The 23592-nt window shown below is 51.1% G+C and overlaps 2 protein-coding genes across 3 annotated transcripts in view; one reads left to right on the forward strand and one right to left on the reverse strand.

The window, feature by feature from the left end:
• SMIM11 (small integral membrane protein 11) overlaps positions 1–23592 on the forward strand; it is a 64790-nt gene that overhangs the window by 33325 nt on the left and 7873 nt on the right. Inside the window, exon 5 of one of the 2 annotated variants that reach the window (XM_075518136.1) lies at positions 2560–2657. The exons of the other annotated variant lie outside the window; for it this stretch is intronic. The gene's annotated coding sequence lies outside the window, so the exon portion shown is untranslated. Of the gene's footprint in view, positions 1–2559; positions 2658–23592 lie in introns of those variants that run through there. 2 annotated transcript variants of the gene reach the window in all.
• On the reverse strand, positions 11335–11727 carry KCNE1 (potassium voltage-gated channel subfamily E regulatory subunit 1). Its single transcript, XM_075491855.1, has one exon. It carries the CDS (start codon positions 11725–11727, stop codon positions 11347–11349), a length of 381 nt encoding a protein of 126 aa, XP_075347970.1. The 3' UTR covers positions 11335–11346.

Raw genomic sequence — 23592 nt, forward strand, 5'->3', positions numbered from 1 at the left:
TTCTCTCCCCCATCCCACCATGGGGGGAGTGAGCGAGCGGCTGGGTGGGCTCAGTTGCCGGCTGGGGTTAAACCACGACACACCTTTCTTTTAAAAAGGAATGAAGGATGAGGGAATGGGTTTGGAGCGCGAACATAACAGCAGGGCCAGAAGAAGTAATTCTGACAGTCTTTCAATGAAGGCATATGGACCCCAGAATAAGCTGGGAAGTTTCCATCAGCTTTATAGGAGATAGGCCAGGGCACATCAGCTGAGGATCTGATTCTCTTATTACTGAAGTGTCATTTTTTAAAAAAGATAACACAAGGAAACAACACACATCAGCAAGTCTATTTTAGTCATATTTTTTCACAAATGTTGGATTTTAGAGTGCTGCAAACTCTATATTGAGAATCAAAGCCCTGGAGGGGGGTTTAGGGGCTGGTGGAAATGGAACTAGTCTCTGTGCTCCCCCTGTTCCAGGGCCAAGGACACCTGGAAGCACATGCAGGACATGACCAAGACAGGCAGATATGTCTTTAAAATCCTATGGGTGGGAATGAGCCAGGAACAGAAGATTCATCATGCTATTGAAGCACCCAGACAAGCCCAGATGAGCTTTAGGCTTGAAGCATTTCCCATGCACACTTTCCTCTGCAGCGTGCTAGCTTGTTTTCCATGCTCTCACCCTGTGGGATATAACGTGGATCATGTCTTCAAGCAATCTTTCCTGTTAAGCCAGGGCAACCTGCCTGCCTTGGAGGAAGTGGGATGAAGGAATGTCTGGATCTGAGATGAGCGATGGAGCATTCCTCACGTGGCCGAGTCCTGCAAACAGACCACACTGGTCATCGGGGACAGCGGGGTACTGAGGACCTCAACTCTATGTGGTTCCTTGCCCACTAGCCCAGTGACTTCCTCAAAAAAAAATCTAGGTCACGCCCTGAGAGGCATTTACTCCAGGAACGAACCATCCCCAGGACAGGGATGCTGAGGGGTGCCCCTTCCCCAGCAATCCTCCTGGGGGTTCTGTTGGCTGGAGGGCCCCAAGGTGTCGCAGGGGCAGGCCTGGCTTGCCCATGAGGCAGGGGCAGAATGCCCAGGAGGCTGCACGCCGCTGCAGCACTGACAGGAGACCTGCGCTGCGGGGAACTGCAGGAGCCAGCACCGGAGGAGAAATATGTTGAGTTTGCAAAGAGTTAGGCAAGAGCTGGGGAGGATTTGTTAGAGTAGCGAGCTATTTTATGTAGAAAATGCCTTCCTAGGACGCTGGTTGGGCAGGGCGATAATCTGCCGTGTCCTTCTCCCAGCTTCCTCGCCGTGGTGGCCGAGTCATCTTGGCTTCCTAGAAGAGGCTGAGAAGGGGCACTCGCTGGCGGTGGCTGAGGTGAGGGCTGCAGGCGATGGCCCCAGTGCAAGGCAGTGCACAGTGCCTCTCGCGCAGGTCAGACCATGTCACGAGCCGCGTTGCCCAAGTTTCTGTGGCTGCGAATGAGCCAGAGCTTTCATTTTGCTGTTGCAATAACAGGCCTTGGGCTAGTCCTGGTTATCTGGTGACCTGTTTCTCTCTCTCCATGCTCAAGTGTAGGTGTGAGAAAAAGCTTGTCTGAATGCTTGCGTATTTATGCAAAACACTGTTGCAGCCCTGATTGTTCACCAGGGCTAGGTGGAAAGGGCATGGTGCTGGCACGTCTGCTCAGGGGTCCCTGCTCCGTGCCCGTGCACTGCACTGCAGTCACGTGGCTTGCTCCTTCTTAGCTGGTTTTTCCTACAGGACCTTTAGATATTCCCAATACTCCTCCTCAGCAACAGGAGCGAACCCTGAATAGCTACTTGCACACTGAATACATCAGATGAAAGAAAAGAGCTTCTGCCTTCTGAGATAAGCAGTGTGACTCAGATGGCAAAACTGATGTTACTAGACATTGTATTATGCGTGATTCTGATGATAAAAGTCTTGGGCAGTTAAGTTTAGGCTCTTTGTTTCTTTCTTCCTTTTTTCGAGCTTTTCCAACGTTTATTGGCTGATCCTTCTAAATGCATTTAGCATGCTCAGTACTCCAGTGTTACAGACCTCCACAGCTTTTGCTGCTCTCCCCCCATTCCGATTCTCCCTTTGCCAGGAAATTTCATTTTCTCATGCTGTCTGAGTGCTGCCGCGACCCCACGTCACCGGGAGGCAGCTGTGGCGGCCAGCGCTGCCGGGACCCGTCCTGTCGCAACGGAGCGCGCTTCAGACAAAGGCATTGCCAAGCACTGCGGACTCACCCGTGCTTCATCCCTTGATCCATTTCACGTGTGGGCGCTGTGCAGATGTAACTGCTTCAGGAGCTGGTTGTCTCAGAGCCACATGCAGGTTTTGCCGCTTGTGACTCACCTGCTGACAGTAAAATTCTGGATATTGCCCTTTAATTGTACCTGGGAAGCAAAAAAGATCCACATTTATTGTGGTGCGGTGTTCACGTTTTTGGGTCCTGTCCAAAACACATGGTAATACGATTTGAGTAGTATCACCTTCAGGACAGCAATAAAAGTAATTGCCACTCCCATCCTGTGCTTCACATCCTGTTTCCACCACAGGCTGCACATTAAGGAGCCCTTGCCGAGGACAACATCACCCTGGGACAGCCTGAGCCAGCCCTGCGGCAGTGGCTGCTGGTGACAGCAGGGGATGAGCGGTGCCCTCCCCGCAGGAGGAGGCGAGCTGGAGCGGGAAAGCCGAGCACGGAGGGACACTGAAGCCCGGCACCATCTGCGATGAATGCTGATGATATCCGCGAAACTTCGCCAAGACCTTTTTTTTTCTCCTGCTTTGTTTCACTCCTGATTGCAGTCAGCCGTCGGGGTAGGTGGAAGAGGAGGGCGCAGAGAGGGCTTGCAGCGGAGGGAGGGAAGTCCTGTTCGCTGCCCTGGGAGTGCAGCCGCTGGCAGAGGTGCAGCTGCGGCGGGGTGGTTACCCTTCAGGGCGTTATTTCTGGACCATCGCTGTGATGAGCTTCTCAGACGTTGACCTTGAGTTGGACACTTCTAAAACCATAGGCTAGGCAGCTGGGAACGGCCATCTGGGATCTGCCCATAACGTCCCAAACATGGAAGAAGGAGGTGTCAGCAGAGGGGGAGTATTTGTGTAGGGCCGTGATCTAGGGAGGCACCTGGGTACAGCCACACACGACAGCAGCGGGCCAGGCAGTTTGACAGGTTGCCCCATGTTGTCCCCTCCACTGTAATTGCCTGTTTCCTCTTCCCCCTCCCCTGAAGATTTCCAGAGAGAATGCGTGAGCCTGAACCACCTGCACTGGGCTTTAGCGTGTTTCCTCAGAGCAGGCCAGGAGCGTGCACCCACGCAGCTGGGCACCAACTGGTACACACTGGTCTGGTCCCTGCAGTAGGTGCGGGCTTGCCCCCCGCGTTGAATGGAAACTGTACATGGAATAAAACACATCAGGTGGCAACATCCCTTTTCTCCTTTTCTAAAATTTCACAGACTACTTAATTCTCTGCAAGTCCCCAAAAGTGCCAACCGCTCCTGTGGATAAATAAAGAGGAGAACCCGGATACAGGGTAATGCACTGCCTGTGTCGTTTCCCAACAAAGGAAGTTCGGGAGGGAAGAGGAAAGCTGCAGGAGCTGGAGGAAGGAAGGAAGGAAGGAAGAGCTGGTACCACCAGTGCAGCTGTGGTGCCCCTGCTACGCCAGGTCCTGGGTATCTTAGTGGGAGAGCTGGGAGGCAGGTCTGGGGTTTTGGCATGACTGCTGGCCCCTGTGAGCAGCTACTGGATGGATTCCTTGCCATTTAACTTGCCCAACAGTTGCCTCTGCTGTTATTGCAGTTGTGCCTCGGCATCCACATGCTGTGCCACAAAATGCCAAACACACACCATGGCAAGGTAGTTTTGCTCATTTTTTTATACTACCAGATCACAAGGCATCAGTTTACGTCATATAACACCATTCTTCAGATCAGACCAGACCATTTCCCTCGCACGACACGTGCTGGGTTGTGGTGATGTCCTGTACTATAGGGTGATGCCCTTTTCTTTGACCCTCATGAGTCCCAATCAGAGGGTGAGATCTGTTCCCACTGCTGCCAGTGACAGCACTGCCGTCAGCAGAGACATTATCGTTACCTCTACTCCTGCCCAAGCCTAGCCAGGGGGGTCTCCAGGGAGAAGAGCTGCCCCACATAGCCAGGGTGGACATAGTCATGTTGCCCTGGAGGGATGCGGGAAATGAGAGGAAAATAGGACAGAAATCTGAGCCAGGGTAGTCTGCCCTTGAGACGAAAGGTCCTGCCTGGTGGTAGCTTCAACAGGCCTGGCAGTTTCTGCATTTCAGTGACTTCTACAAACAGAAATAAGGAGCGACATGCACATAAAGAAATCCAGAAGAGACTGTTTAATGTGCACGTGTTGGATTAAATAATTCGTTGTAAACAAAGAAGGCCCTGTCTCTGTTGCCTGTATTCTGCAGTGAGCTAGCCAACACCACTGGAAATTTGGATTAGCATGAACCAGTATGTTTCTCACCTGCTCACTTTTACTCAAATTGCATTTTATTCTGTTACAATCCCTTTCTCAAGGTCAGGGTTTGGATGGAAAGACTATTGGGCTGTTGCCGTTAGAGAGATCTCACTTTTTTTTGAGGGGAGGAAATAAATAGAAGCACAGCAGAGGGTTAATTTTAGGTGTCATTCCTGCCACGGGCTGCCTGAGGGTAAATCTCTGTGGCACCTTGGCTGGCAGAGGATGCCTGGCTGATGAGTGTGCTGGTTTGTCTATTCCTGCAGCATAACTCCTGCATATTAAGGTGAAGAATAACTAAAAGTATGGGGAGGATTTGACGTAGTATTCCTCTGCTCTCTGCATGCAGCTCAGGGTCAGATCCACCCCTGAGTCCCCGGGAACTGGAGTGCTGGGGGTGAAGCTGCGGAGGCACCTGCGGGCGAGCTTGGCTCAAGCAGCCCGGAGAAGGGACCTTGCCTGCAGGTGCAGAGTTGGTATGAGATTATTGTTTGCACTCTTTTCCCAGATTCATTTTGCATTGTTAGGTGGGAAGCTGATAATAAAGGCTTGAGAAAATATTGCCAGGGCAAAAAGTCCCATCGGATTGGAGGTCCCTAAGCCTGCTGTTGCCATGGGTCTGAATAAAGACCTCAGGCTTGTGGCTTATGTGCACAACAGTGAACCAGAACAGTTGCTGAATCAACTGTTCCCCTGACAAATTACCCTGCCGCTCAAAGCTGGAGGTCACAAGGAAAAAGGAAATTGGAGCTCAGACTTTGGGAACAATGGCTTAGATCCTCCGCTGATACGGCCCCCTTCGGCTGAGGCAGAGGGGTTATGCTCCTTTGTGCCGAGCGAGGACCTGTGGGCCCGTGGGGGAGGCTGGGGAGGGAGGCCCGAAGGCCAGAGGTTGTGGTTTGGAGGGAAACCTGGAGGAGGGTGAATATTGCAGTGGGGAGAGGCAGAAGAGATACTGCTGATGGGGCTGTGCCAAACGAGCGTTACCTCCCCAGCAGGTACGTGCGCGGTGCTGAACAGCAGCCGCCAATCCATCCCTGATCCTCAGGATTAAATCAAAGTGCGTGCTCACAGCTGGGCTAACGGGCTATGCTTTTCTTGTATAAAAATATCAAAGGTACCGCATCTAGGAACAAAACCAGAGCATATACTGAGAATCCATTTACTGGATGTCGGTCAAAGTCAAACAGCGTATTGCTGTGAAGGTCAGCTGTGTTTCGGGTTGTGTGGTGTACCTCTTGTAAAACTGCTGTCACACTCACCAGGCCAGTACTGAATTAAGCATTTTTTAGAGCAAGTGCTCGCACATTAAGGTGTCACATTTTATTTTGCTTGGCTCTTGGTCTTGGAAGGTCGGTGGCCCCTGGTCCGGTGTGTGGATTTTGTGGACTGAGCAGAGGTATTCTTTTGGCAAGCCTGAGCGTGCCTCTGAAAATAATGCGCTGTAGCCCAACCAGAAGCTCTGGGCCTGCCTGGGGAAAGTATTGCATTGGAGTCTTTGGCCTTTCTTCTGCTAAATCAGATCAGGTGGTCACAATGTTCACTTCTGGACTTAGCATTTTCCATCGATATTTATGTATATCTTCCCTTTTCTTTGATCTGAAGGACACTCGTGGGTGCAGTTGAAAGCTGCCTTTAGAAACAACTATCTTTGCAAGCCCTGCTCTAGAACCACCAAGAATTAAATACTTTGCTCGCCTATTTTGGCATGGTATGGGCCTTTGCTTCCTGTCATTTGAAGGCGGTTGACTGAGACCGTTTCTCTGCTTGACCATGTCCACGAAGCCAGCTGCGTGGACGGCTCTGGTCTCAGGGAACAGCCTCCTGCCCACCTCACTGGTGAAACGCAGCGTGACCTTTCGCAGCCTCCTCTGCCAAGCAATCGCATTTGTGCTGGTCCCTTGAGCAATTTCTTGAGAAAGGCTTCGTGGAGGTTTCACATGCGTAGCTGATGGCTCCAGCTGGGTAAGGAGATTAGGGAGTGAGTTTGGCATAGTGATAACAACGTGTAAAAATGAAACAGGATGCCATAGAAATATTATATAAGATAATTCCAGTTATCGGCTGTAAAGAATGTTCTGCTTGCTTCTGATTGCTCATATCTTCTATTTTTATCGGTTTCCTTCTGCTTGTCTTTGTGCACGTTTCCCAGTGTAGCAGGTTTGACCCAACCAACTGCAAATAAAGATAACACTGATAACTATAAAGTGAGGGGGAGGGGAACTCACTTCAGACTTGCACACTCAGGCTGCCTTTGACTGTAAAGTATTTTCCAGATGGACTACTTAGTACTAGGAGTTTGATCTCATACCTGCAGCCCTAAGGATTTCTGCTGGGTATAATGAAGAGCCATCTCCTGCAGATGCAAGTTCTCCATGAGATGGGAAATAAGAACCAGGGGCCTGAAGCTCTCCAGGCTGGCGAGAGGGGAGGGAAGGTTTTGCAGCGAAGGCAAAGGATGAGCGCTCAGTTTGGGCTTCGACGGGAAGGTTGTGCATGCCAGGCTACAGAACGGCTACAGATCAGCACAGACTTGCTTGCCTGGGCTCTGTGCTGCCTGGATGTAAACTACTTCTAGCCACTGCTTAGGGCATATTGGTCTCAACCTCAGCACTGCACCCATGCTTTCTTACAGCTAGAGCTGGCATGTGGCCGTCTTAAAGCTGAGCTTGGGCCACCCACACACACTTTGTGTGAGCCCACACAGACGTCTCCTCAGGTAAACATAGTCCCACTCTGGCAAATGACTGCGTGCTGCCAGAGAAGGGTAGCTGTGTCCTGCTGCCTGCTGCACCCTGCCCCACGCATGGCTGGGGAAGTCTCCTCTGGTAGAGGCATTGCAGATGATGTTCCTGCAACAGCTTTGCAGGCACGGCCTGAGAACACATACTTTAGGTTTGGGGGGCTGCAGCAGTCACAGGGTTGCCCAGAGTCTGGGCAATCCAAACAGGTTTCTAGGGCAGGCAGGAAAGGGGAGAAGAGGGGGACCTCATCTGCCCGTGAGTCAGTGGCCACATAACCTAGTGAAAAACTTCCCTGGATCTTCTTCGCCCAAGGCGTGAGGACTGACTTTCCCCTCCGAGAGGTACGACGCAGAATCTTGTCTGCATTTGTGCTGTACTGCAGTTATTTATAAATATTCTATTTGTCTGGCTTTATACCACACGAATTCCAAGTTAGTCTGCAACTGTACAAAACAGAACCTCTCAAAATATATACAGGAGAGAACCTGCTATATTGGGCTTTGACTTTGCTTGAGACCTTTGTGCATTACCACCACATCGCTGTTGACAATGTGGGGCTTAAATTCAAAATGCCATTTCTCTATAATGCTGGCATTTCTATATAATGTTATTTCTATCATAAAAACCATAAGTAGCCAGAGAGCAATACCTGTGCCTGGAGGTATGCTCATTAGGCCAACCGGCAGCAAGGCTACTGACTAGAATAAGCCACAGCTGATGAAGCCAGGGACTTTAGCTATTAGGGACCGGAGAAAAATAAACCTCTGACAGTCTCTATGGCTATTTTACGTCCCCTGAGCAAAAGACTTTTAAAGTTTGGGCCAAAGAAAGTGCAACACTTGCCTAATGAGTTTCAGATTCTTCAATCTCCTCAACAAGCAGGAAATCGGAAAACGTGAGCTCTGTGTGATGGCAATTATATGACAGGTTTGTTGCTGGCCTTTAGTCTATGGCAAAGATGATGAGCGAGTGAACTAATTACACATTTCTAGGCACTCCTTGCCCAGTGACTGCTCTTTCTCCTATTGCATGAAGTCAGAGATGGGTCCCTTGTCAGCCATCCTGCATGAGTCAGTGGTAATGACAGAGGAAGCGCGAGTTGTGTTTACAAGCCCTGGAGGATGCTCGGCCATGCAGGCTGCAGCGTGGCTCACACTTCACATCTCCAAAACTGTCATTACATAACCCAGAGTTATATAGAAAGGGATTTCGGAGCCTTTTCCAAGGAGTGCACGCAAAGAGACCTGGCTGACCTGAACCCTTAAGATATTATGATACGTTCTCCTACCTCTCTTGTGATCGGAATGATCCTTTCTAGCCTTAAAAAATCTCATCCACAGAGCATCCCATGAGGGCCAGCTACCCAACCGATGCGTTGCGCAGAGCCACTGGGCTCCAGTTGAGCACAAGACCTTCCTCCCTTGCTGGGGAGGACTACTACCCCACAGTTATTTCTCCCCTTTTGCCAGGCCCAGTGTCATTTCTGGGGAGGTGCGACAAAAGCCAAGCCGCTGTGGGGCAGGTGCTGCTGGGGCTGCAGTGGAAAGCTACGTGCCACGCATGCCCGAAGGCTGCAGCCAGGGTCACTGCACCGAACGCCGGAGCCAAGCTTGCCCGGGGTGCTGCAAACCCTGGGAGTTTACTGGAGGCGAGGAATTTGTTCCTGACATTTTGGTATTTCTCCAGATCTAGGTGTACCGAGAGATATCCCGGCACCCAGGCCTGGCCCTGGTTAATAGGGTGTAGAAAGGGGACGGGTGAGTGGGTGCCCGTCAGGTAGGATCAGCACTCTTTCTGCAAGCTTGTGAAACAGCTTAGGAGAAAACAACATCTGAGGCCACGAGCGCAGTTTGTAATTCATATTTTATTGCTTCGTACAAGTGAAAAAATAGGGGAAAAAGGAGAACTACAAGACTGAAAGGTAACGTGAAAGGCCACAGTGGGAGTCCACAACTGCCACTGAAGGGTGATTCGTAGCCCGGTGGCACAGGAAAGCGTATGACTCAGGCACAGTGGTTCCCCTCTTTTTTTAATTAAATAAAATGGCAGAGCTCAAAAAAAAAGTGGAAGCCAACTAATGCTGACAATCACCCTTGTCACAAGTAACTACACTGAGGCTATTAAAATAAGGTGAACAGCAAGTGCCTAGACCCCAAATACCTGCAAACACTTGGGGTGGAGGGGGAGCTGCAGGAGGGAGCCCTTCTGACAATGTTCAAGAGTCTCAATGTTCAAAGGTTTTAATGCAATTAAAGGCAATTTTCGATGTGAGTTTAAACATTGTCAGCAATGCTGCTCGGGCCTGCCTCTGGAGAACCAGCAAGCAAGAGCATTTGCAGTCTCACAGCGGGAAGGAAATGCAAGTAATAAACAGACTGCACGGTGAAATCCCGAAAGAGCAGTGCCCAAGCTGAGAAGTCAACATTTTTCCAAAGCCTGACTTTGGTTTACATTTGTCTAGAGGAAAAAGTTACTCAGATAATTAGGCTGATGGAGATTTTCCAAGCTGTTCAAGACACTGAAAACATGCATCTTGTCCTCAGCTTAACGGTGGGCACCATATAAATATCTTTTAAAAAAATACCCTGCATTTTTAATTGTCCTAAGTATTCTGGGAACACAAACATGGCTAGAATATTACTTCAATGAAAGTGCAATGCTAAAGAAGTACCTATGCCTGGAAAGGGGATGTGCTGTGACTTGTATCGCTTGCCCGTCCAAATGCATGGGTAGCTATCTGCCCCCGCTCTGCCCTCGCCTCGCCTTTGAAGCGGCTGCTCTGCACGACTTTCTTTCAAGCCTTTTCCACTTCGCTTTCCTCTCCAGCAGCTAAAAATGGGATGTGTATCTGCAGAGCAGAAATAAAACCCCCCTCCTGCCCAGACCATTGCTGCTTTGATCCCAAACAAGAAAACAGGCTTCAAGCTGGCGAGGTTGCTATTCTGAGTAACGCAATGTCCAGGGGAGCCGTATTTCTCCCTTTTAACAGGGCCGGCTGATAGGTGCTGCTGCAGAAGCCGAGTTCGGCTGCCGCACTCCCCCCACGGCTCGGCAGACACGGCCCGCCGAAGGAGGGAGGAAGGAGGTCAAGGGCAGGAAAACCTTGCTGGCACGGACCTCACGTTGGGTACTGCAATCGATAAACGGCTGTACCGAGGGCGGCTGCTCCTGGGAGCTGGAGGAACTGCTCGCAGGATTTAAGTTAAGCACAGACATAAGCTGTGTCAGTGGTTAAATATCAGACACTTTGTGGAACTGCTCTTCACAGAGTGGAAATTCACTTTCTCACCAAGGGCTAGCACTTAGGTCTTGTGCAATCATTAAATGTGATTGAAACTCTTGGAAATTACACGCTTGCACGGCATAGACCCTGTGGGCTGCTGACTCTTCATACAAGGCTGGATATTGCTGCCAGGAACAACCCCCACCCATGAGAAGGAAAACCAAAAGTAGCCGGCAACACCGGTCTGGGGTACCTGCTAGGAATTAGGGACAGTCACTAAAAAATTTCTCCCCAAAGCCTGCATTTTTCCAGAGAAATGGTTTTCAGCAAAAAATAGGAACCTTTTTGTAAAATTTTATCTCAAAGAGGTGCATGATTCTGAAAGAAATAGGTCATCCACAACATTGTACAATTTATAAAATTATTATTCTATGCTGGACAAAAATGCAAATGAAATATTTCAGCTACTTTTTCTTGGAAGAAACTGGTCTTACTTGAAAATGATTGCCTAAACCATACTTGGCTGTTAATGCTCTAGCTTGTGTTTGATCCAATTTGGTTTTAATTACATGTACTACTGCAAACAAACTGGCAATGCCAACGTTTGCTTTTTTTGCTAGGGGAAGCTGATGAGTCCATGATACTCCGCTGTGTCCCCCCTCCTTGACCTTACAGTGATTGCAACAAGGTACTGGTGGCCGGGCACTTTTGTAGCACCAGGGCCATCACAGACCCATCAGCTTCACCATCAGTTCACAGTTATTCAGCCTGACCGAGGCCGTCGCCTGCGGCTCTGCAGATGGGCAAGCAGCTAGCCTGGTTCATACCAGGTATCGTTTGGGTTGTCCCTGTGCAAAGTGCGGTCCTTCCTCCCCTTTTGCTAGGAAGACTTTGCCTCGGGAATCTGCGTTCTCGGCTGTTCCACAGCCAGCTGGTTTTCAAAGACACAGCACAGCTTGTAATTTTCTATGAGCTTGGCTTGAAAATACTCCCTGTCCTTCTTGTGCCAAATGTCTGTGGCAATGTAGGTGTTGTAGGGGTCACGGGAGTCCTCCAGCCTCCTGGCGCGGATGTTGGTCAGCATGACTCCCACTGTGAAGAAGCCAAAGAGGCCAATCATCAGCAGCACGTAGATGATTTCCAGGTTGCTGCTGGCACTTCTGACCTGGGAAGGTGCAGAGCTATTCGTCTGCTCCAGGTAGTCTTGAAGCAGCTTCGAGAGGAGTGAATTCAGGGCTGTGTCGTTAGACAGAACCAACATCTTGTTTTTCTGTCCTTTGTGCTTCTTTCTTCCTTATTTGCAGTTTTTCTAGAAAAGCATAAAAATCAGGGACATGCCAGATAAATCGTCAGATGAAGATGCGGTTCTCTCTGTCTCCCTGTCCTGGTTCCCCTCCTCTGCGAGGAAGCTACCTCGGGGTCGGAGCAGAGGCAGGGCAGCTGGACTGGCCTGGAGGGACCTCTTCACCTCCTGTTTCCAAGCCAGGCCAGCTAGGCTGCGTCCATCCCCCATAAACACTTGCTTTGCAAACCCTCCTCAGTCCTCGCAGATGGTCTGTTGTGGTGTGCAGCTGCCCCGGCTGTTGGCCACCCACACGGATACCTCACCCAGGCCTCCCGAGCTGCTATTTAAAGCCCATGACTTCTCCACCAAGACCCCACAGGCACAAAGAGTGTCTCACTCCCACTCTGCAGCAACTGCTTCTAGCTTTGAAGATTGCTATCATGGCTCCCCGCTCCTCTACTTTCAGCTTAAGGATTGAATTTGGAAACAAAACTTCTGTACCTGAAATCACTCAGTTCCTGCAGCAAGCTCCTCCTGTCCACCCCCGCTGAGGAGTCTCGCCTTTCTTCTGCAGCTCTCATAACGATATACACCGTGGGAAACTAAGCAACCAAACATCTGACAGAAATGTATCCCACACTAATTTAATGCAACTTCCCAATGGGCATTTGCCCAAGGAGTGGATTCAGAGGGAGTCTATAGCAAGTGCCTACCCAGCAGCGGAAAGGAAAAGCATCTCCCTTCATCCTCCCTCCTACAGACTGGCAGTTCTCCCCCAGGTAGTTCACTGCTTTCTCTTCCAAACTGAATTGCTATGCAACCGGTGTTTTATTGTCTGGTTCGGAGGACTTCCACTGGCATCACTGCAGGTCAGGAATAGGGCGAGAGATGGTAACACCAAGAAGCACCTGAATGTCCAAAGCCTCCTAGCCATGGCACTCTGCATTGACAGTCTTACACAAGAAGCTGAAGGGTCCTTGTTCCCTTTCCAATGTCAGCTGTAAATCACTCAATAAAAGCAATCCTATCAGCACTGCCGTCCCAAAGCCTCGGCAGCCAGGTACCATGACTGACAATCTCACTACAGTGCCTAATTTAAATGTCTCTAGAAAATTAAGACAACAGTCTCCCTCTGTTTTTGCCCTTAGCACATCTGAATGAGGTACTGTTATTCAAGGTGACTTCTGTGACAGTAATCTTGTAATCACATAAGATGGCTGTCAGTGCTTTCTACAGTTTTAAATCTGTGAGAGCAGGCCAGCGTGTTAGCAAAAGCTTCTCCAGCATACTTACATTTTGTTGGTTTGGGTTTTTTTAAGAGGTACTATATTATAATAATTTATAATACATCAAGAATGAAATGAACCCTTGGGCAGAAAGCCACCAAAAGGCCTAGGCAGCAATTACATCCCTCCGTGAGGGCAACATTAAGGATGCATAGATGTTGTGCAGGACCTCTGCACAGGAGGGAGTTTAGCTGTGCGCACAGCCTGCAACTGCTGGTAACGACACTGCAGTAGATGAGATGCATCTGGAGGCTTCTTTGAATTGTCTGCACCTCGTTATAGCATAAATGCTGTAAAAGGACGTGCTGACACAGAGGAAGCGAGAAGACGACACTGATCTAATGGCCTGCTGTCCCTCGGATGAAGAGCAGTTATTTGCCTGACGTGTTCTGTGCTAGCAGGTGCCATTGCGGCCGAATAAAGTACGCAGGTAATGCAGACATGAATACGATCAAACATACATAAATTAATTGCTACTGCAACTGCATGTGCTGATTCTTTAGTCCCAACCCTTTTGCTAGACCTCCCAGCTGTGCAGTCATGGATCCGGGGCCAGGTCTCACGGGAAGTCAGACGCTCAGCCCAGGATGATAAATTCTATGGAGAAAGCCCTGTTCTCCTCACCATGCAATCCAGGGGGACACGAGCGGCACCAGCCCACACCGGATGACACCAGACCTCTTCTCCTGGCAAGTGGGTGACCACTGGGAGCCCGGGTCAAGCTCCTGTGGGCTCAGACTCACCCTGCTCCGAGCCAGCAGTTCCTGCCACGAGGTGCCTCGCCAGCAGGAAAAACGAGCACCCGGGAGAGTATGGAGAGTATGCCTTGGTATTTTGCCTTTAAATAGAGCTGAGCCTGGGGGTGGCAGAGGGAGACAAAAATCCCCTCTGCAAAACAATATTCTGATTCAATTTATTTCTTCAGTTGCATGAGTCAAAGCTACAGGAAATAACATCTTGGCAGTTTGGGCTTAATAGTTACAATCTATTCACATTTCACAGCTGTGTTCAGATCCTTTAAGAAGGAAAGGAAGAGAAAAAGAAGTTTAAACCTTTATCTGAGATTACTCCTCCTAAGCTTGCTGAGGAGTGTAGAACGTGTCGACACTGTAAAATGTAAAAACATTTGCAAATCATTGCAATAACTTTCAGACAAAACAAAGAAGAATTTCACTGGGTCTCTCAACTTTTTCCGGAAAGACAGGCAATCATTTCTCATAATGATTTCTCACTAACAACACTTCTGGTGCTGATGAATTGACATTTTGAGGCTGAATATCCTCAGCTACCTCCCTATATTCTTTTGGGAGGTTTCTGAGGGTTGCAAGGTGTTGCCCACTTCTGGGTTGCTCGCGTGGTGGCTGGGCTGGAAGCTGGCAGGGAGCTGAGTGGCCCCATCTCCGTAACCGCATCAGATGGCAATAACAGGAGAGGTTAAGGGAGGGAGAGGGCACACTCCTGTTCCCCGGGAAATCTCCTCCTGAAATCTCAGCAAGCCTAAAGGCCTCATCTGCCACTGCACAAGCTCTGTGCAACTCCACTGAAATCCATACTGGGACCAGTTTAGAGCTGGAGTACACAGGACTGGGAAGAGCCACCTATGTCACTGGCCTACTCCATGACTGATGGTCACATCTCGCTGTCCCAAAAACTCTGTTTTGGCCACAGCCAGAGTGGTTTTCTGCTCCCCGACGACTGCTGATGGGTGGCAAATGACGACCACTGCCCCAGTCCCCTCGTGGGGCTCCCCTGAGGAGCTCTGAGTGAAATCGTGTCCAGCCCAAAATCAGCATCCCAGTTTACCTGGGCTGCATCCTGGTAAGGCGGGACCTCATCTGGGGTTTCAGTGCATGCTGGGGAGTCACCCCTCCTACCTCTTTTGAGGGGGCAAGCGCTGAGCAGCGAACTGCCTGTGTTAAAAATGACCTGGGGCAAAACTTAGCAGTTCAGCAACTTTTTGACTGGCCGGGGATACAGAGGGAATTCCCTAAGGTTGGCAGCAGCCTGGGCCACATCCTGCTCTCAGGTGCATTGCTGCTTCTCCATCCGTTACGCTAAATACAGGTAACATAGATCTCCAAAGCAAAAGTGATGGGCTCAGTGCAGGTTGCTTCCCAACGCGTGGGTTTCCCAGCAGCGCAGGTGTACAGCTGGCATTGCCCAAGCTCATCTTCCATCAGGTGTCAACGATGGCCTCAACCGCTGCCCCATTGGCCACGATCTACGGTGCTGGGCAGTACCACTGGAGCTGGCCCTTGCTCACTGAGCCTTACCCCGTTCCTCTCTGCCACCTGCCGCTTGCCCTCTCTTTCTCATGCCGTGGATTGCTTGTGGGGGGTGGAGAGGGACCTCCTCTGAGTGATGTCTTCACAGAGAGGGTGGGTTTCGGATGACAGGCAAGATGCCGCAGGCAGGTTTCCAGAGTTGGGGAATGGCCAAAAGCAGGACTCTAGGAGACAGACCTACACAGTAAATGTCTCTATATGGCCAGATGGGTATGGCCTACAGTTTCTACAGTCAGTGGAGGGAGGAAAAGCATCTGAAGGCAGCTGAACCACCCCTTCCAAAGCATTTTAAAATATTGCTTATAAATGAACAGGTTCTCAGCAGGTGTAAAACCATGCATTTGATCTAACTTCAGTGACGATCTGAGGATCCTAGACAGTGTTTGCTTTCTCAGTCTGCTGGCCCGTATTGCTTGGGATGCCTTTAACCTGGCATTGCTCTATGCAAAAGTTTCCCCAGGGATGTACTTACACAGGTGAGCTGTTCCTTGCAGTGGTGACACTCCACCGGTGGGGTAAAAAAACAACCCAAACCCACCACCTCCTTCCCTCATACACCCTAAAGGCCCCTGTGTAGAGCAGATTCAGTCCTACTCTGCTTATTCCCAAGCACAGCAGAGTCTGTTCGCACTGCTCAACCCCTCAACACCTCCCACCATCCCTATAGCAGTACCTGCTGCTCCCCCAAATCTCCATGGCTTGGGCAAGAGCCATGGGGCGCAGCTGAGGGAAGGGAAGGAAGACCTACTAGGGATGGAGAGCTGCTCTCTTGAAGGAAAAGTGAAAAATAAACAAACATCTGGTGGCCGTTTTGTTCATGGAGGTATCTTCCCTCAGGGGTGGAAGGACAACTGGCCCAGCACCAACCCTGAGAGCCACCTCTTGAAGGAGAGGGCTGAGGGGCCTCTGGCAGAAGGCATCTGCCAAGACTGCATTTTAACAGTTAACAGGAGGAATTAGGGAAGAAAGCTTTAAGCCACCAAGGGCCCTTGGTTTAAAAAGTCTGCATGTGATGGAGGGCTGTGATGGCCAAGCTCAGGGAAGAGCCAGTTACTCCTGGAGCTGAAGAGCCAGTTACTCCTGGAGCTATGAAGCTATTACTCCTGGACAAACCGTGGGACTGGAGGATGGAGACGCATGGGCAAGTGTGGATGGGCTCCATGCACATCGTGTCTATCTGCCATCTCAGAAACTGTCCCTGAACATGGCTGAGGCCATGTCTCTCCAGTATGACCATGCAAAGAGAGACCTACTCTTAATGTCTTGAACATCCAAATGCTTACAGCTATGGAGTGCTAGAGCTGCAAAATGCAAGTCTGTGAGACCGCCTGCGTGATGCGGAGTCTCACCCCTGTTTGAGCCCGAAAAGAGGCCAAGCTGAGCACCGAAGAGCATGCTGTACCCGTCTGGGTGCTGAGGCAGTCACACCCGTGGCTGCCGGGGAGGTAGGACTGTGACGGGGCTATCACTACAGAGCTGTAAATTGATATTTGAGTTCAAACAGCGCGATTTGCAGCTGCAGAGATCTGGCAGTTAATATAACTTCTGTCTACATTATAAATGTCAGAACTGACTTACGGCTGGCTGGTTCCCAGCAAAGGCAAAGCAGAATGGGTCTGTCTGCTCACAGGCAGGCTGGGCGCTGCTCCGTCAGCCTGGATGCCGCTGCCAGTGGAGTGCACCCAGCCCAGCTGGAGCTGCCACCTCCAGCACTGTCCTTTCTGTCCCTGTCTCCGTTGGGCTCATTTCCAACAGCTGAGCTTCAGTGAAGCACACGCTGCGAGATGTTGTTGGGTCCCAGTCGACCGCTGGGGTTTGAAAAGAAAAGAGGCAATTTTCTGTCATGTAATGTATCTACAGGATGTGATACTCGGCTTTGGAGCTCAATGGGAATTTTGTCCTTGAGCATTAGGTGGGCAAACTGGTTTGCTTTGGCTAGCTGTACTTTTCTTCCCTGCTGAGGTTAAAATGTGATATTTATCATGTAGACAGAGGTGGATGTTAAATGACAGATGCTCGTCTCCTATTACAATTTTCTCATCTCTCACAAATCGAAGGACCTATATTCTAATTTATACCAGGCAAACATCTCCAACAATCTCTCATATTGCTGCCAAAAGCATCAGTAACCAAGCACCAGAAACTGAGGGAGTCTAAAGGAATACATACCTTTAGAAAATACGTAGCTCTAGCAACTTCTAATGAAATGATGACACACAAAAAAAGCCTGTGCTACGCTAGTAGCAAAAGTTAGCACAGCACATTGCCCACCTCCCCACATTTTCTGCCCACGACATGCTTCACCACCACCATAAAGCAATGAATCTACTGACCTCCCTGGCTCATTTCCCTGGCTGTTTGTTACAGGGATGAGTAGGTCAGACAACTTTCTGGAGGCCAGAGCATTGCACAAGATAGACCCATTTCCTCCCTCCAGCTCCTGGAAATTTTGCAACAGCGCAGCATCCAGGACGCTGCGATCCTGTCGGGGATGGGACAACAGCGCAGCCCAGAAGCAAGCAGGGTTGTACGGATAGATTTGCAGTTATACACAAGATGCACACAGCTTCCGCAGTCCCCACCTTTCTCTAGCAAATCTGTAGCTTCTCCCAACCAGTCCCAGGGCCATCCATCCCTACCCACCTGAGCAACGCTTCAGGTCCTTGTGCCACTTTAAAAAGCAACACTCATACAGGTGGGGTACGCTCCTTTCTTCCCAAAAGCACCAGTTTTGTCCGATCACAAGACAGAAATTTAGTCCTCTTTCTTACACACGCTGTGTATGTCTCATACTATTGTGAAGTAGAAGACCCAGCAACCCCCCCAAACAACATGCAACCAAGTTTATCCTCCCAGATGCAGCTGCCCTGGGCTCGCACCCAGCCCAAAGGAGCAGGCAAACACTGGCACGGCTGTAACAGCAAACAAAACCTGGCAGGCAGAGCCCCGGCTCCCTCTTCTCCTCCATCAGTTCAGCTCTGCGGCTCGGCAGCTCCGTGGCTCTTGCAGCCCCCCAGTTCTCCGCCGCCCCCCGCTCTGGTCCCCAGCCCCTCCGCGCCGAGTGTGGGTACAGACCTGGCAGCAAAGCACGGCCGGGTGCAGGGCTCCAGCCCCTCCTGGGGAAAGAGAGTTAGGAAGATGTGAGCCCTGGAGAGCCCCCGGGGTAATACCCCTGGGGTGCGAGCAGGCAGAGGCTGGCTCCCGGCTCCTGCAGGGACAGCAGCCTGGCTGTCGCTGTCCCCCGTCCCCGGGATCAGTGGAAAAGGTAAGAGGCAAACAGGAAAACACCCGGACTCACCAGGCTGGGGGAGGGCAGGAGCCCGTGGCGTGGGTGCCGTCACTGCAGGCTGCAGGTGCTGGCTCCAGCCCTGGGCGCACAGGTGGGAGGTGCTGGGGGGCAGCTCCCGTGCGGGGCACCTCTGGGTGCCGCAGGCCCCCGCGCCGCGGGGCGCGGGCAGGGCAGCAAAGGGGAGCGGGAGGAGGGTGCCGGGGTGCGGGGCCGTGGCCAGTCCCGCCGCCCCAGCCGGCTTGCCCTGCTCACCCCAGACGGGCTGCCCTCGCGCCCTGATGCCGGCCTCCTCGCCGCCCCGCGCGCTCCCGGGCACAGACGCGCCGTGCCCCGTGTGTCCTTGGGTCCAGCCAAGGGACCAAAGCCGTGCGGGTGGGCACGTGTGGAGGCATTTCTAGAAACAGCAATAGTGTCTGCAAAATGCCCTGGGCTTAGGAGCTGTTACGATGTAAGGTGAGGTCCATCTTCCAGTGACGTTACAGCCTTTGGCGCGTGAGGAGGAAGCGGGGAGCCATTTCCAGGGCTGCCCCTCGAGCCCCACACAAACAGCTCACTACAGGGGGCCCTGGCTAACTCCTATCCATCACCTAACAAGAAAAAAGAAAAAAAAAACCCACCCAAACCTAAAAAAAACTATTTTCCATTCGAGAAAGAAGGTTCTGTAGTCACCAGTTAGCCAAGGGGTTCATTAATACCCACGTGGAACCTATAAAATGAATTTATTAGCTTTGCAAGGCAGCTGCATTTAAACTCATTCAGAGGATGCCAGCCATGCGGGATAACGTGCCCTCGGCATCCCCGGGGCTGTGGCAGATCCGCACTGATGCATGGTGTGGCCCCTGGCAGTTCCCTGCCCCAAGGCTCTCAACAGCCCCCAGCAAGCGGGGACGGGGATGGCCCCTCCTCGGCGGATGCTCCGCGGCTCTACCCGGGGCTGTTGCTAGGACGGCTGCCAGAGAGGAGAATTCAGACGGTGATTGAGGTATTGAAATGAGTGGATGAAAACAGTATCTTGGTATTTTCTTGCATGCCTGCTTTCAGGAGCTTTATTCTGTGTTTTCGGTGGGGTGGAGCATGAAGCCCATGTTTTCACTGCCGGTAACATTGCTGTATCCTAATGAGGGAGCAGGCTATTAACAAGATGGGATAATTTCCCGGGCTGGCTCTAGGTGGGGAGATACCTACAACAGCAGGCTTCACTGGAGGAGGGGCTGAGCAGTGCTGGCGACTGTTCTGAGCTGTGCCCAAAGCCCTGGGAAAATCTGGCTTGCTTCTGGTCCAGGTCCTGCATTCTGCTGGGGACTCAGTTTCCTCCCGGGCAGCAAAATTAAGTTTCACTTGGCTTCTGGGAAGCCTTGAGGCAGATCTGATACTTCTTGCTCTCACGTACCCCCTAGCACCCACATAGCATTCCCCTTTGAGATCTTTCTGTTGCATTTTAATGCCTGCCACAAGGCACAGCGTTTGCAGGGCCAAGGAAGATGGAGAAGTTGAAGGGATGGCCCAAGTTCAGAGGAGGAGTTGGTGACAGCATGGGACTGCACCCCCAGTGCTGGGGAAAGTGTTTCCCTTCCCCAGGAGACCAGCAGCACCAGTCTGAGGCCAAGCACAGCCACCAAAATGCCAGAATAAAAGGAAATCATGTGCCTGGGCGTGGGTCATCTCATCCAAATCACAGAATGGTGTCCCGAGAGTTTAAGTGAACACTGGAGCATTACTGGGAAAAGATGCTGCTGTAAGGATGGGCTGTGGCTAACTAGGAAAACAGTGCACTGCCTGATAAACAAATTGATAAAATCTTCCGGCAATGCAGAAGGATCAAAAATAGGGTCAGGGCAGTGAAGGCTTGCACCCTACTCCGCTTGCACCCCACTCTGCTCCAGGGCAGCTTGAGCATGCTGAAAGGTGCTGCCTCAAGCCTGTAGAGGGTCCAAAAGGGGAGGAGGAGGAAGAGGAAGCAGACAGAAAGAGAGCGTGCATGGCCAGTGACAGCAGAGAGTGAGCAGTCAGGCCCTGCTTCCTCCTCGTGGGAGAAATTTGGGAAAAAATTAGATCATATCACTTCCTGGACCAGCCTTCCTCTTCCCATGGCTGAATACCCAGGAAGGTGTTGGGAAAGAGGAGCATCGCTTTGGCGTGGACCTGGCGGCCATGCCCCTCCTTTGGGAGAGGCAGGCATGGGGAAGGAGCTGCTGGGACATGAGGCAGGCTGAGCAACGGTGCCCAAGGAAGGCACTTTGAGCCAAGACCTGGCAGCAGCCGTCCCATTTCTTGTCACCGGCCCCCAAGGCAAGGCTCTCCGCTGGCACGAAGGGTGATGGGCCACAGAGAGCGCCTGAGCCATGCTGGGCAGCATCACCCAACCCAAGCTGGGGCAGCATCGCCAAACCCATGTTGAAACAGGCAAGCAGACTTTCCCTGGGGAGGGCAGGAGTGCGTCACGGGGAGCAGCAGCCGGTGGGTGACAAGTGCCCCCCACCACCTGGGCGGGTGAAGACTGGGGTGCCAACCTGCCATCCCCAGTGCAGCAGGGAGGTTACCAACCCAATAAGGGACGCGATGGCTGCCTGGCAGGGAATGAACCCCGTCTGCAGGGGGACGAGGAGCGAGCCTCCCTGTGACAATCTAGAAACACCCTTGTGCCTCTGGGGTTTGCTTTATTCTTGTTATACCACAGAAAACTGATATTCACACTCATATTCCTAAAATCAGCATGAGATCTGTGAACTGGCTAACATCCTGTGATGGGGAAGAAAAATGCGAATAACCCCTGCTTTCCCTCACCCCACAGCCTCTTCACACCACTGAGCGCTGGGGTAACCTACAGCAAAACTGCTCCAGTTGATGCAGCTCCAGCGGGGGCTAAGCCGTGGGGCTGGGCAAACCAAAGCAAGGAATTATTTTAAGAGATCTCAGGGTCTGTGTGGGACCTCCTGCCCCCTGCCATCCCACCAGCGTGGCTCCATTGCAGCTGAGAGGAGGATTATGTCTTCATTAGGCAAGAGCAGATTCTTTTTTGTTTTAGAAGCATCTGTGTAACTTCTATTTGACTTTGGTGGGACCTGAGAGGGCATCCAAGAGGGAGATTATTTTTTTATACAGCAATGGCAATATACAAAGGCTAGGCTCAAAGCTACAAAACCGCTCCAGGGAAGAAGTTTCTTTGCCCTTCTGGATCTGTCAGTAGCCAAAGGTTTCATTTTCTTCAGTGCAATGATGACATGTAGAGTGATGGGATCCCTCAGAAAGCAAATGCAGGTTTTCTCTGGAAGGTGAGAGTTTGCAGATCTCTTGAAACCATATTCCTGGTGGAGGTGTGGAGGTCTTCTGTTTTTAAATTGGTCTTAGTGTTGTTTTGAGGAAAGAAATACTGAAGTAGGTATGGGGAGTAGAAAATATAGTTTACTCTTTCAATGAATCATCGCTCTTTCTTAGAAAGGTTACTGCTGAGGCTCTTGCACATAAATAGATGAAGCCTGACATATTTCTGTCGAGGAGATCATTATCTTTGGCACTTTCCCATACATATCATGTTAATCCCTCAAAATCAGGGGAAATCACCAGAAAGTTATGCAAACCCTTACTTGCAGAGTTTTGCTGGGCTCCTGAGCAAGACATGAAAGGGCTGCTCAGGGCAGCCCAGGGGGAGGGAGAAATAACTCAGAAGGTGCCTTTGGTCTCCTCTGGTCCCGCAGTGACCTGAGCTGGGCTCAGCTCATGGCAGGCTCCAGGCTGCGGCCGCCTGCTTGCCTCTGCTTCCTTACAGCTGAGCCGAGGGGAGGGGAGAACAAATGGGGCTTCAAGCCCTTCTCCAGCTCTGTCCCCCGTCCCTGGAATGACTTCCCACCAAATGGCTCTATTGCTAAAGGTCTCGGCCGGCCCCTTTGGGATGTGACCTCCAATTCAGCCCAAACGCTGTAGAAGTGACTTTGGATTTGGGGGTTATCCAAATCATGTTACAAAGGGTGGGCTTTCAGGAAAACCACAGCACTGGCCTTCTGCAAATGAAGCTTAAGTCAGATAGTCAAAAATAAAAGTACTCAGAATCACATGTAACGTTTAGCGAAGCTGGCCAAGAGCGTGACACTAATTCACTTGCCGATATCCCAGTACTAACGCAAGCACATCCAATTCCTAAAAGCAAGGACGTGGACCACCTACTCCCCTACGGTTGCACAACTTCTGCTATTATGCAACCGCAAAATAAAGGTTCACTTGGCTGCAGCCGCAGGAGCCATGCCACGGGTCAGAGCTGCACCTGGCACAAATCTGCAGAGCTGCAGCAAAGTGAGCAGAGCTGTGTGGATTGACACCAGCTGGGGAAGTTGGCTTGCCGTTTGCAGCCTGCCGGTGAAATACAATTTAGACCATAAAAAACCACAATGTTAAATTAAAAATGTGCTGACACCTGCAGTGTTTGGAAAAGACACTGGATGGAGACGCTTCCGACCCCCATAACAAGGTTAAATGCAATTCCCTGACTGAAGAGTAATTCATAGATGCTGGCAGAGGCACAAAGGCTGGAGTGTTGTATTTTTATGATAATGGCTCAGATGGGTCACCCCCAATCAGCCAGCACTCGTTGCTTTAATGACCAGACAGGGGAAATCGGTTTAGCAGTGACCGATGCTGCAGTTTATGCTTCTAACCAGGTGTCATGGGAAGGCTATACCATTAGCTACAAATTCATATCCACTCCAGACTACGTCTCCTGAGAGCAGGCCATGGCTATCAGCTCCTGCAGTACCTGTGCTGTGGCTCCTGCCCCTCTCCCGTAGCAGCGTTTCGGGTGATCTGCGGCGCGGTGCCTGCGGGGAAAGGACCGACTCCTTTCTCACCACCACGCAGTGCAGCTCTACTGTCCTCACCCCTTGGTCCCCCGGGCACTGCTGCAAACACACGTGGAAAGCAGCACTGTTACCTAACAATAAGCAGAACCTCATGGGAAAAAAAAAAAAAAAATCACAGTCACGCTCCACGG

Source organism: Mycteria americana, chromosome 1 (assembly GCF_035582795.1).
Source record: "Mycteria americana isolate JAX WOST 10 ecotype Jacksonville Zoo and Gardens chromosome 1, USCA_MyAme_1.0, whole genome shotgun sequence".
NCBI classification, from domain to species: Eukaryota; Metazoa; Chordata; class Aves; order Ciconiiformes; family Ciconiidae; genus Mycteria; species Mycteria americana.

Coding starts and splice junctions, on each gene's coding strand:
- KCNE1 (XM_075491855.1), bottom strand. CDS start 11,727: ATGTTGGTTCTGTCTAACGACACAGCCCTGAATTCACTCCTCTCGAAG.